The sequence below is a fragment of the Tamandua tetradactyla genome, chromosome 15, assembly GCF_023851605.1.
Source record: "Tamandua tetradactyla isolate mTamTet1 chromosome 15, mTamTet1.pri, whole genome shotgun sequence".
Lineage (NCBI taxonomy): Eukaryota > Metazoa > Chordata > Mammalia > Pilosa > Myrmecophagidae > Tamandua > Tamandua tetradactyla.
The window spans coordinates 86,495,668-86,510,282 of record NC_135341.1 but is presented as its reverse complement, the minus strand read 5'-3'; the positions used below and the strand labels follow the sequence as shown (position 1 = coordinate 86,510,282).

The window sequence follows — 14,615 nt, the reverse complement described above, 5'->3', positions numbered from 1 at the left end:
AACCTTCAAACATGCTATATATTGTCCTTATTTTGTTTGTTATATGTCTTCCTCAAATAAAATAAAAGAACAGTTCACTCCTTTTTCCCTAGCACCTCAAATGATGCATGGAAGTCAGTAAATATTTATTGAAGGAATAAATGAAATGTTTCTATAATAAAAGAAAATAGGCTCTGTTTAAAGCCTTGATCATTTTACCTTGTTTAAGTGCATGAACTCTATAAACTCTTTGGTTTGGAGCTGTTTAATGTCTTTTTGTTCTTATTTACATAAGGTATGTCTAAAGATAGGTGACAGTCATATTAGTAAACTACTCCATTTTTATTATTAGGTAAGAATTCATTTCTAAAAAATAAATTCAACTTTAATAGTATTTTATGGATTGCAATGGATATAAATTATTCTCACATTTTTGTGTGGTGTAACTGGTAATATTATTTCCATCTTATACAGCTAGAGAGGTACTGATACTTCAGAGTAGTTAAATGTGACTTCATAAAACTAACAAGTAGCCAAGATAAGAGAAAACTGTTCCTTTAAGTTTCAGTTTACACTGTAGCATTTTTTATGTAGACAGAAGACCTAAATGTGAAAATCATTTCACAATAGATTCCTCTTTATCTTTAATATAAATCTTTATTGGCCATTATATACAATTCTTTTTGGACCAAAAGAGTATTTAAATATGATAGCATTTATAGGGAAATTCAAAGTAGAAATCTAATCTTTTGAATTGTAAGTAAGGTTACTTTTGGGAAACAGAGTAACTGGAAGTAGACATGGTGGTAGGGGAGTCTTGTGTTGTATTTAGTAATGTTCTGTTTCTTAAACCAGGTCTGGTTACAAAGATATGCTAACTATAAAAATTCATGGACTCATACACTTACAATTTTTTTTGCATTTTGCAAAATGTTGCATATATGTGTTATACTCTAACAAAAAATTTACTTGTTTTTTAAGTAAGAATTTAAACCATAGATATTTTGTAGATGTTTATTTTGTTCTTTTTGGCTGTATCTGCAAACACTTCAAATATTCTTAAAATTAATCATATTATTTGAATTTTTCCAATTCAGACATGTCAAAGTATTTGAATAAGTTAACATTTTAAAAATATTTTTAAATTTTCCTCCATTTCCTCAGCAAAGAAAAAATAATAAGAAGGTACGAGTGACGGTGAAGCCCCATTTGCTATACAGAGTAAGTTTTGTGTCAAAAAATTCAAAGTTATTGGTTTTACTTTGAAAGTATTAAAGAAATGAAAATTGTTTAGTAGGAATTTTTTTTTGCTAAATTAGGACTAATAGCTTTCTTCTCTTCAGCCTTTACAACAGCAACATGGAGTCATTCCTGACAGAGATGCAGAATTTCGCCTCTTTGACCGCGTTGTAAATGTGAGAGAGAACTTTTCAGTTCCGGTTGGCCTTCGGGGCACCATCATAGGAATTAAAGGGGGTAATATTTCAATACTTGAAATGTCTTCAACTGCATTTATATTATTTAAAAACCCACAAATTTCTGTTTCTTGTACATAAACAGAAAGGAAGTATAATTCAGATGAAAAATTAAATCTTTTTGTTTTAGTTAATTTCTTTTTAAATTAATGCTTTTCAGAGAATATTCTTTTCTGTCTTATAAATGATCTGGGAAGTAGTTAAAAGAAGGGAAGACTGAGAAAGGGCTGCTCAGAATTTGGAGGTTTCTATATGCCACAATAAAATTATATAATATGTCTAAACAATTTTTTTTTTAATTATGTAAGACCTCTGCAGATATGAATAAGATGTCTTGAAACTGAAAGAAAATTTTCGTCACCCCTCCCAGTCTTTCATTGAATCTTGCTTGGAGCTTTACTTTACATTTCCTTTTTTTTTTTTTTTTTTGTATGCTGTATGATGGGGGGGTCACATTTCATTCTTTTTCCATGTGACTGTCCTGTTATTGCAGCATCATTTGTTGAATATTTGGGGAGGAATTCACTGGGAATTGAGCCCGGGTGTCCAGCATGGCAGGCAAGAATTCTACCACTAAACAAACCTAACACCCCTACATTTCGTTTTAATCTCTCGGTTTTTGAGGAGAAATAAACAAACATGGTACACGAGCTTGTTTATAGGTAAAATAATTGAAAATTAAATGCATATTAATTTGAACTTGATGAATACAGATAGATTATAAATATAAAACAAGCCTATCAAAGAAATTATTCACTTTGTGGTACAAAAATATCTCTAATTGTCTCTTTAAAAACTCTCAAAGTAGAAGTAGCATCATATTTTAGGTACTCAAACTAGTGTTTATAGATCATATGAAAGAAAGACAAAATTGAAATACGTGGTTGCATATGTCTGATTAGCAAATTATGGAAGGTTTTAAATAAAAATTGTTATCTTCTGTAAATAGCAAGGTTTGTTGAGGATATAGAGCAATGAGAACTCTTGTAACCTTGATAGTAATGTCTAGTAAAGCATAGACTATTAAAACAACTAGAACTGATCAGTAAATTTATCGAGGTTGACGGATATCACATTAATATGCAAAAATTATTTGTTTCGATATACAGGCAATGATCGGTCAGAAATCAAAATTTTTTAAGTAGCATTAAAAATATGAATTGGCTTCTAAGGATGAAACCGTGGCAAACTCATTCTGAAGGATTTGGACCAGAAATTTAAAAATTATTTAATTTATTTTATATATATATGAATGACATGTATAAATTTAGCAAAAGATATGAAAGACTTACATGCTAAAAGAACAATACATTGCTGAGAGACTTTAGAGGCAACCAAAATTAATGGAGAGCTACCCAGGTTTGATTCCCAGAGCCTGCCCATGTAAAAAAAAAAGAAAAATTAACGGAGAGCTATACCTTGTTCATGAATCAGAAGACAGTGTTGCTAAGATGTCAGAGCAATTCTAATCAAAATCTTAGCAGCTTGCTCTATAGAAATTGACAAGCTGATTATAAAAATTTATATGGAAGGCAAAATATCTAGACTAACCAGATCAATTTTGAAGAACGACAAAGTTGAAGGATTTTTACAACCTGATCTCAAGACTTATTCTAAAGCTATAGTAATGAAAACTGTGGATTGGCTTAAACAAATAAAAAATAGAATAGAGCAGAGTCTAGAAATAGAGCCATGCTTATTTGGTCAAGTGATTTTTCAACTGAGGTGCCAAGGTAAATCAATAGAAAAAAGATAATCTCTTCAAAAAATAGTGCATGAATAAATTAGGTAACTATATGCAAAAAATGAACCTTGACCTTACATTATACTCTCTACTGAAATGAACTCCAAATGGATCAGAGACCTAAATTTAAGAGCAAAAATTATAAAACTTCTGGAAGAAACATAGGAAAAAGTAGCGATAACCTAGTGTTTACTAAAAAATATCTTAACCTGGACACAAAATGACTGAACTATAAAAAAGCAAACAGATAAATTGAACTTCATCAAAATAAAACACTTTTGCTCTTCACAAGACTGTCACAAAAATGGAAAGAAAATATTCCTAAAGCATATATCCAATAAAATACTTGTACTTAGAATATATAAAGAATTTATACAACTGAATAAGACAAAACACCCCAATTTTTTAAAATGGTAAATTGTCAAACAGATATTTCACCACAGCAGATATATGATTGACAAATAAGCACATGAAAAAATGCTCAACAGCATTAATCATTGAGGAAGTGCAAATTAAAGCCACAGTAAGATACTGCCACACACCAATTCGTGTCACTTAAATTAAAAAGTCTGTTCCAAGTGTTGGCAAGGATGTGAAGCAACTAGAACTCTCGTATATTGCTGGTGGCAATGTAAAATGATACAACCCCTTTGAAAATAGATCGGCAGGTATTTAAAATGTTAAACATACACCTATAATAGATGTAAATGCTCTTCCATTCCTAGGTATTTACCATATGTCCACACAAAGACATATTCATGAATCCCCATTTTATATATAGTACCCAAGCCTGAAAACAATCCAAATTCCCATCAACAGGTAAATAGAGAAACAAATTATTGGATATACCAATTATGGAATCCTCAGCAGTAAAAAAGAACAGACTACTGATACACACAACATGGATAATTCTCAAAATAATTATACTAAGGGAAAGAAGCTGGGCAAAAAAGGACTTATAGTGCATGATTTCACTTACTTTAGAAATGGAAACTAATCCATAGTGACAGAAAGCAGATTTTTAGTGGTTGCCTGGAGAAAGGGGGGTTGGATTACAAAAGGACACAAGGAAACTTTCAAGATGATTATCTTAGTTGTGATGACTTCATGGTTATATACATATGTTAAAGCCCATAAGTAGTGTACTTGTATGTACAGTTTATTGAATGCTATTTATAAAGCAATAAACTTCATAAAAGAAAAAGGGCATTCTCTAAAACCTAGAAATTTCACTTCTGCCCTGGGGAAACATTTGCTTGTGTAAAAATGCATTTACATGATGTTCATCATAGTGTTGTTTATAATAGCAGAAAGTTAGAAAAGCATGAATGTTCATCAGCAAGAGAATACATAAATTATGATATATCCGTAAATGGAATACTGTATATCCAGAAAACCAAATGAACACATTTATATGGGAATTTCACAGATAGAATGTTGAGCCAAATAAAAGTTGCAGAATATATTCTCTATGATATCATGTATATAGTGTCTAAAAAGCTTGTGAAACAATCTTTATATTATTTAAAGTATGTACATGTGTATGTAGAAATTATAAATATTAAATTGAAGATGGCAGTTACTTAGTTGGGAAATGGGGGCTCAGTGGTCTTCTAAGGCACTAGATTCTGTTTCATAGCTTAGGTGTTGTCAGTATGCCATTCTTCATGTTCAGAATGTTTTATACAAGTTTTTAAAATAAATGTTTCAGAGCAGTCCAAAAATTGTCAGCTGATTTTCATCATCCTCTCTCTCTCTCTCTCTCTCTCTCTCTCTCTCCCCTACCCCCCATCCTCTCTCTAACAGCTAATAGAGAAGCTGATGTACTATTTGAAGTTTTATTTGATGAAGAGTTTCCTGGAGGCTTAACAATAAGGTTTGTATTTTTAGATGATAATTGCACTTTGTGATTATACCTGTGTTGGCTATTGGTGCTAGGGATATAACTAAGACAGACATGATTTCTACTCTCACAGAACTTTCATTCTAGTGTGAAAGATAATCAAGCAGCTGATTACCATATGATTTAACATGTGATAAATACTGGGAAGGAGAAATGTATGTTGCTATAATAAGACCTGTCCTGTGAGTTCCAGAAAGGCTTCCTTGAGGAAGTAATATTTCAGATGAGATTTGAAGAATGAATATAGTTAACTGGAAGAAGAGGGAGAAGGAGTGACTCAAGAGGAGAGAATAGCATATGCAGCAAGGACATTTTCACTCAGTCAAGAAAGTGAAAGAATGCCAATGTGGTAGAAGCTCACAGACAATGTAAAATAATGTAAGTGAGGAAAGCTGGGACCACACTGAGTAGGAACTTGTGGGCCAACTTGTAGAACAAATTAAGGATCCTTGGTATCTTTTCTTTATTCTTAAAGCAACCTGAAGCCATCAAAAGCAGGTATGTGATTTGATCAGATGAGCATTTTGTTTTTATTCGTTAAATAGAGGAATAAAAACATCCTTTGAATTTAGTGGCTTGTCAGTCTTTGTCATCTGTTTTAGTGGAGTTTTTGGTGCTCAAAGCAGCTTGGGAGCAATTTGAGTTGTGAATGAGTGGTGAGTGGTGTAATAATGGAGACAGGGAATTGAACTGACTCTTAAGGAGCTTGTGAAGAGGAGAAAGGTAACTGGAGGAGGTTAGGGGGTTAAAGGAAGAGGGTTGGACTCTTTGTATTTAATTTAACATGGCTGTGACTGAAAGATTAAAGTTATAGGGGAAGGACATGATAGAATGAGAGGTCTCATAGTGTATTACAAAGAGTGGGCTCTCCCACTTAAAGTTTGTATTACCTTGGATAAGTTTGTTCAAAGCATTACTTTCTCCATCTTTAATGAAATTAATATGCTTTACTAGGTTATGGTGAGGATTAAATGAAATCCTTTCCACTTTTCCATTCTCACTTTGAAAAACTAGCTTTTGAAAAACTGAACTCAATTTAGCTTATACTTTTTTTCTCCTTTATTTTGATTAATGGATAATTAAAATTTAAAAATTAATTACTCTTGTTTAGCCTCCTTGCAAACAATCACAATCTCCAGACCTTAATACCAAGTAGTCACCTTCAGAATGTTGTTTTGCAACTTGTATATGTCTGTTGCTTAAAGACTTTCCTTTCTGGACTCTTCAGATGCAGCGATAGTCTGAATCCCTTATATAATTTTATTTTTCATGAAAATGTTTGTTTACTTGTGACTTTAGCCCACCAATTTTCAAAAATGTATTTTTAAGATGATTAGCTTTGGTCACAGTGCAGTTTTTCCCCTTCTAGTTAGGTGCAGTGAATTTCTTGACCAAAGGATATATATAACAGAGGGCCATGTAAAAGATTACCTGACTGCAGTAAATTCACTTCTGTAATGCAAAATCTTTAGTAGGTGTATAGTTCTCACTTTTGAACAACCTTGAACTTAACAATGATTTCTAATGAAATACTTCCACTTTTCCACTGTCTTGAAGTATAGGAAGATTGTATTCTAAGAAAGAAAAAATAAGGTGAGAGAGTTGAAAACTTGTGACAAGAAAAGTTCATTTTATGAAGATCAGGAAGAAAGGAAATCATAAATACTTTTCTTTTAAGTCTTCCTAGGTCCTGGCCCAGATCTTTAAGATGGGAAGATGAGGATAAAAAGATCTGGACTCAACAAATAATCAGGAGACAAATGAGATCTAAGATAACATTTCCCCTAGGTAGTGCCGCACTGAGAATGGATCCACGCTTGTGTGGCTCCTGGGCTTTCATAGCCCAGAACCAGATTGTTTGTTTTTTTAAGTTTAACATTTAATTCATACATATTCAGTTATACTCACCTTTTAAGATGTAAGCTTCTTGAAGGCAAGCCATGATATCTTTGCCTCCCTCCCTTCCACTTTCAGTATACACACACACACATGCACCCCTCTACACCTCCAGGACAGGGTCCCCCCCTTAGTAAAGCAGCTAATAGTCCATTAATAAGGAAACTTTTCAGAAATGTGTCATCTTAAAAATTGAGATCTTCCTATTATTTCAAGTTCCTCTGCTGAATTCAAAAGTAAAATATATTAATTCTGATGTTATATTATCCCCCTAAAAATTATTTAACTTTTCTGCTCCTTGACACATTTGGTATAAGTTCCCTCTGACCCTGAAATAACATTTTATTTTTAGGTGCTCACCTGGTAGAGGTTATCGACTTCCAACAAGTGCCTTAGTGAACCTTTCTCATGGGAGTCGCTCTGAAACTGGAAATCAGAAGTTGACAGCCATAGTGAAACCACAGCCAGCTGTGAATCACTACGGCTCAAATTCTTCAGTTTCGTCTGGGCCTTTGGGAGGCCTCAACCATTCCCCCCAGTCGCTTTTTGTTCCTACTCAAGTAAGACTCTCAATTTTCAATTTTTCTCCACCCCTTTCACAGATTACATATAGACTTTTTATAAGTTGAAATGTAATTTAATGGTTACCTTTTTGTATTTAAGAAGTTTTGGTTCAAGTCGATTCCACATTTGTTTTAATTATCATAAGCTAATAGGCTAATGAAGAAAGCTATTGATAGGATTCTTTTTTTAAAAAATGCTTTTATTGAGAAATATTCACAGATATACAATCCATCCATAGGGTATAATCAGTGGCTAACAATATCATCACATAGTTGTGTATTTATCACCATGATCATTTTTAGAACATTTGCATCACTCCAGAGAAAGAAAAACAAGAACTCATACATCCCATACCTCTTACCCCTCTCTCTCTCGTTGACCACTAATATTACAAGCTACCCAATTTTTTTTTTTTACCTCTTATCCCCTCCTATTATTTCTTTATTTTTTATCCTTATGTTTTTTTACTACTCTGTCCATACCCTAGATAAAAGAAGCATCAGACAGAAGGTTTTCACAATCACTCAGTCACATTGTAAACGCTATATAGTTATACAGTCATCTTCAAGAATCAGGGCTACTGGAGCACAGTTCAGCAGTTGCAGGTACTTCTCTCTAGCCATTCCAATACACCATAAACCAAAAAGAGCTATCTATATAATACATAAGAATAACCTCTTGATTCTGAAATCTGTCAACCACTGAAACTTTATTTTGTCTCATTTCTGTCTTCCCCCTTTTGGTCAAGAAGGCGTTCACAATCCCATGATGCCAGGGCCAGGCTTATCCTGGGATACCTGGCCCATGTTACCAGAGAGATTAACACCCGTGGAAGTCATGTCCCACATAGGAGGGAGGAAAATAAGTTCACCTGCAGAGTTAGCCTAGAGAGAGAGGCCATATCTGATCAACAAAAGAGGTTCTCTATGGGTAACTTTTAGGTATAATTTTCAGCAGGCATAGCTTCTCCTTTTCAGGAATAAATTTCATAGAGGTGAACCCCAGGGTCAAGGGCTTAGCCTGTTGAATTGGTTGTCCCCACTGCTTGTGAGAGTATTAGGAATTCCCCAGATGGGGAAATTGAATATTTCCTTATTTCTCCACAGTCCCCGAAGGGGACTTTGTAAATACTTTTTTATTGTCTGCCCTAATTACTCTGGAATATATCAGGGCATCACACTAACCTGTACAAACCAACAAGTATTGATAGGATTCTAACTGTTATAAAATAAGTTATCCTAAAGAATAAATACATTTTTAAAATAATGAGCTTGAGAATGTCCATGTTTTCTCTTTATATATTTACTTTTCAAATTAACATTTACATGTGTTTCTTATATAATACAAATGTCCCATACTGTCTGCTACGGATGGCATAAAATTGAAAGTCAAAAGGGAGAAGACTATCACATTTATCAAAAGTAATTTTCAGGTTCCATCATATAACTCAAGGGCCTTTTCCTGTATGTCATCTTTCTAGGAACAAAAATTGAGTTGCGTTGTGGGAGACATGTAACTTTATTGAATTCCATAGCCCTAGACCTTACCCTTAAACACATTTTTTAACCCTAATAATGCGTATTTATTATAGACCAATTAGAAAATACAGATAAGTAGATAATAACAAACAAAATACCAAAAAAAGATTTCTCTCAAATTTAAGAGGTAAGTCCTATTAAGTTTTGGTGTATTTTTTTCCTAAGTTTTAATGTATATATGAAATGAAATAAATTCCCCATAAATAATAGTTTATTTTTTAATCTCTAGGATTACTTTTATATAAGTGGAATATTTTAAGATAAAATCTTTAGACATTAGTTTGAATGAGATAATGTATTAGTACATTGGAAGAAAAAATCTTCCAATAGGATTTTGATTTAGGATAATCTTTTACAGTGCTTATTGTACTTTAGATATTTTTCCCTAAGATCATGCAAACCCGATTTCATACAAAGAAGACAGGTTTCACTCTAATAGAAAATTTTTATGATTATTTTGTTGGAGCTCTAGAACAAAGAACCTAGAGAGTTCAGATAATGAAAGCTGGTTTACTATCCTGACTATCCAGTGAATAACTTTACTAAGTAAATTATTTTATTTTTAGTATGAATCTTTATTTCTTCATGTTTTAGTTCTTTATGAAATGTTTGTGCTTTGCTAGGTACCTATTAAAGATGATGATGAATTTTGCAACATATGGCAGTCCTTACAGGGATCTGGAAAAGTTCAACACTTTGAGTCAACTCTACAAGAGAAGGTTAGTACACTTTGTTTGAAGGAAAATTATTATTTTTTTAAGTTAAAATTTTTTTTCTCATTTAGGTATGTATTTTAATTTGCTACACTACTCAAAGCAGATACCATGAAATGGGTTGGCTTTTTAACAATGGAAATTTGTTAGCTTACAGTTTGCAACCATGAGAATGTTCAAATCAAGGCATCATCAAGGCAATGCTTTATTTCTGAAGACTAGCTGCCAGTGATTCTCGGATCCTCTGCCACATGGCAAGGCCATGATTGTGTCTTCTAGACTCTCCCTTCTCGTGTGGGTTTCACTGCTTTCAGCTTCTTCTGTGGCTTTCTCTCTTTAACTGTATTCATACCATTTATAAAGGATACCAGTAAGAGAATTAAGACCCACCCTGGGCCATACCTTAACTAAAGTAACCTCATCAAAAGGTCCTTCTTACAATAGGTTTATACCCACAGGAATGATTTTCTTGAGTACATACATGTCTAAACCACCACAGTACAGAATGAATAACTTTCTTCTTAAATTTCATAAAAGAGAAAATGAAAAGAATAATGAGCCACCAAATATAACACTTATATCCATGAAGCATTAATATGCAGGATGATTTTCCTCTTGTAAGCAAACTTTAGAGAGCTCACCAAAATTAAAAAAAAAAAAATTTAGGCCTTTATTGGCAAAATATGACAATACAATTAACACAAATAGTTTTATGTAGGCAAAAATAGAGCACATTTTTAAAACAACCCAAAGAACTCTACTCAAAAGTAGAATATTTACTTTCTAATTAAACTTTGATAAACTCTTTCTCTGAAGTGGTCCTTGTGAACCATGGATTTTGGAGCTAGACATATCTGAGCTCAAATGTCATTTCTCCCTTTACTTAGTTCTGTGACCAAATAACTTTATTACTTGGAGCCTCAATTTATAAATCTATAAAATGGAATCAAAAAATATCATAGCATTGTTTCTATAATACCTTTGTTATGATGACATTAAGATAATGGAGACAAAGTACATCTCACCATGCCTGGTACATAATTAGACCCTCATACAATAGTTGTTTGTAGCCATCTATTGATTCTGACATTCTAATTTCCTTCCTTAGGTTGAAACCCCCCATAATGTACTGCTGTAGCCCAAAACCCCACCAGCCATTGTGCTATGCTGATAGAAATCTCTTGACTCTTTTGACTCTTAAAGCCTAAAAAGCCCTGGCAGTTCCTGTGCATATGAACTCATTGGACCTTGTATTAGTCAGGCTTCTTTAGAGAAACAGATCCAAGAGTTGGTATCTGTAAATATGAGATTTTATAAAGGTGTCTCATGCAGCTGTGTAGATGCACAAGTCCAAATTACACAGGGCAGACCCCAAGCTGACAGCTCCAATCAAGGTCTTAATGAATACCCCAGGAGAGGCTGGCTGGCTGAAGCGGCAAGATTCTCTCTTCTGAATTCCCCTTTAAAACCTTCAGCTGATTATATTAAAAATCATTAATTATGGGAGGCACTCCCCTTGGCCTACTACGAATGTAATCAGCCGTGGAGGCAATCAACATGCTGGTCGTTTAGTAAGCCAGCCTTCTGATTTATTAACGAGCGGCCAAATGTCCTTGCAGTGATAGTTAGGCCAGTGCTTGCTTCACCAGACAATTGTGCACTATCACCTGGCCAAGTGGACACATGAACCCAAACCATAACACTCTACCCCTTTTCAACTTGACAGCTATACACATCACCTTAAACCATACTTAATCTCTAACTAGAACACAATAACTGACATATTTTTTGCCTAACAATACTCAACTGTCCTGCATACAACCAGAAACACATTAAATTTCTCCAGAATAGGGTGCAAGTCCTTGGGTACTTAATCTCTTAAACTTGATATTCTATAACTTAAATAATACAAGATGAACAGTATACATATTCTAGGAGGATAAGATAGAGAGCAAAATAAAGATACCTTATGTACAAATACAAACACTTGTAACAAAACAAGGAGGAAATTTTCACACCATGATAGTCCTCATTTCTGTAACTGGTCACTTGGTCATAGTTCATATTTATCACTGCTTTCTTCCACTACCCATTCTGTGCTCCCTTTACCCTCAATAAACCTTTGAGCTGTCTGTGGTTCGTTACCTGTTGGGGTGACCAAGCCTTCATTCCTGAAGTTTCTGGTCCTTTGATAGTCCTGCCTGGATTAGGTTGTTGCAGTTTTTTATGGACATTAGTCACAGGGCATGGTAGTACTGAGGAATGCCCTAGAGGATCTCCTCTATGACTGGAAAACTCTTCTTTACCTCCATTGCGTAGTTACAGTCCTATTTCCCCTTGATAGTCAGTATCAATCAACACAGCCAGGACATTAATCACCTTACTTGCCTATTGATTCAAAGGCATGAGAAGCATAAATTGGCCAGATAGCAGCTATTTCCAGTTCAATGGAATCATTGTATGTCCTGGTAGGAGCACTCCTCCTTTTTAAGTAAGACCTGTAGGCCAGCAGAGCTTACGGTTTCGGTGACAGGAAGCAAAATCTTTTCTAGTGGCTCACTAGGGTGATAGTGAATGGTGCTGCTCCTTTTCCACCCCTTGATCCCTGGAGCCATGAATCCTGGCTATAAGAGAAGCAGCCTCTCTGGGTGATGGGGAACATGGTAAGAACAGAGAATTCTGCTGTGAAGTGGCTTCCTTTATCAGAAGCAGTACTACATGGAATACCGTGATGATGGATAAGGCATTCTGTAAGTCCGGGGATGGTAATTTTGGCAGAAGCATGGAGGGCAGGGAAGGCAAACCCATATCTGGAGTATGTGTCTGTTCCCCTTCCATGATGGAGGTGGTCCAATGTAATCAAGCTGCCACCAGGTAGCAGGCTGATTACCTCGGGGAGTGATGCCATATTGGGGACTGAGTGTGAGTCTGCTGCTGACAGATTGATCACTCAGCAGTGGCTGTAGCCAGGTTGGCTTTGGTGAGTGGAAGTCCATGTTGCTGAGCCCATGCATAACCTCCATCCCTACTAGCATGCCCATCTTGTTCATGAACCCATTGGGCAACAACAGAAGTGGCTGGGGTAAGAAGATGACTGCTATCCACAAAACAGGTCATCTTATCCACTTGATTATTAAAACCTTCCTCTGCTGAAGTCATCCTCTGGTGAGCATTCACATGGGACACAAATATCTTTTATGTTTTTGCCCACTCAGATCTATCCACATAACTCTTCCCCAGACCTCTTCATCACCAGTTTTCAAATTATGCTTCTTCCAAGTCCCTGACCATCCAGCCAAACCATTAACAGTAGCCCATGAGTCAGTATACAAATGCACTTCTGGCCAGTTTTCCTTCCAAGCAAAGTAGACAGCCAGGTGCACTGCTCGAAGTTCTGCCTACTGGGAGGATTTCCCCTCACCACTGTCCTTCAGGGACATCCCACAAAGGGGTTGTAGTGCTACAGCTGTCCACTTCCAGGTGGTCCCTACTTCTTGTGCAGAACCATCTGTATACCAGGCCTGAGTTTTCTCTTCCTCAGTCAGCTGATCGTAAGGAACTCCCCAAGAGACTATAGCTCCAGGCTGTGGAAGAGTAGGTGATGTGGCAGGAGTGGGGGCCTGGGCATTTGGGCCGCTTCCTCATACAACATATTTGTACCTTCAACCTATCTCGTATATACTATTTCTGTTTTATAATGGAATGCTTCTGTACATGCCCAGCTTTATGGCTTGGCGGGTCAGATAACGCCCAGCTCATAATAGACAACTCAGGTCTCTTAGCAACCCATGATTAAGCATTCAGTCTCTACTGAGGCCCAGTAGACCAAAAGCTGTTCTCAAAAGGAGAGTTGTTATCTACACAGGATGGTAAGGCTCTACTCCATGATCCTAAGGGCCTACATTGTAATTTTCCTATAGGGGCCTGCCAAAGGCTCCAGACAGCATCCCTATTTGCCAGTGACATTTCCAGCACCATTGGATCTGCTGGATCATACGGCCCAAGTGGCAGAGCAGCTTGTACAGCAACCTGGACCTGTCACAGGGCCTCCTCTTGTTCTGGCCCCCACTTAAAACTAGCAGCTTTTCTTGTCACTCAGCGGATGGGTGGGAGTAGCACACCCAGATGAGGAATATGTTATCTCCAAAATTCAAAGAGGCCAACTAGGCATTGTGCCTCTTTTTTTGGTCATAGGAGGGGCCAAATGCCACAATTTATCTTTCACCTTAGAAGGTATATCTTAGCATGCCCCACACCTAGAAATTTTACTGAGGTAGAAAACCCCTATATTTTTGTTGAATTTATCTCCTATCCTCTGACATGCAATTGCTTGCCAGTCAGTATAGAGTATTGCTACTTCTTGCTCACTAAGTCCAATCAACATATCATCAAGACTAGTGTGATGTCTTATGGGAGGGAGAAATGGTCAGGGACACTGCAGACAAGATTATGACATAGGGCTGGAGAATTGATATACCCCTGAGTAGGACAGTGAAGGTATACTACTGGCCTTGCCAGCTGAAACCAAACTGTTTCTGGTGGTCCATACTAACAGCTATTGAGAAAAAAAACCAGATCAATAGCTGCATACCAATCTGTTTCAGTTTATTAAAGCTGCCAGAATGTAGTATACCAGAAATGGATTGGCTTTTAAATAAGGGATTATTAGGTTACAAATTTACAGCTCTAAGGCTGTGAAAATGTTCAAATAAAGCCACTAACAAGAGGATAACCTTTTCAAAGGAAAGGCAGCTTGTATCTGGCACACTTCTGTCAGCTGGGAGGGCACATGGCCAAGATCTG

At 35.8% G+C, this 14,615-nt stretch overlaps 1 protein-coding gene across 3 annotated transcripts in view; it reads left to right on the top strand.

Moving 5' to 3' along the window:
* XRN1 (5'-3' exoribonuclease 1) overlaps positions 1 to 14,615 on the top strand; it is a 167,307-nt gene that overhangs the window by 111,516 nt on the left and 41,176 nt on the right. For all 3 annotated transcript variants that reach the window (XM_077130309.1, XM_077130308.1, XM_077130307.1), the window contains exons 28-32: positions 1,144 to 1,200; positions 1,323 to 1,455; positions 5,005 to 5,074; positions 7,350 to 7,557; positions 9,723 to 9,818. In XM_077130309.1, coding sequence (XP_076986424.1) covers positions 1,144 to 1,200; positions 1,323 to 1,455; positions 5,005 to 5,074; positions 7,350 to 7,557; positions 9,723 to 9,818 — 564 coding nt within the window. The remainder of the gene's footprint in view (positions 1 to 1,143; positions 1,201 to 1,322; positions 1,456 to 5,004; positions 5,075 to 7,349; positions 7,558 to 9,722; positions 9,819 to 14,615) is intronic.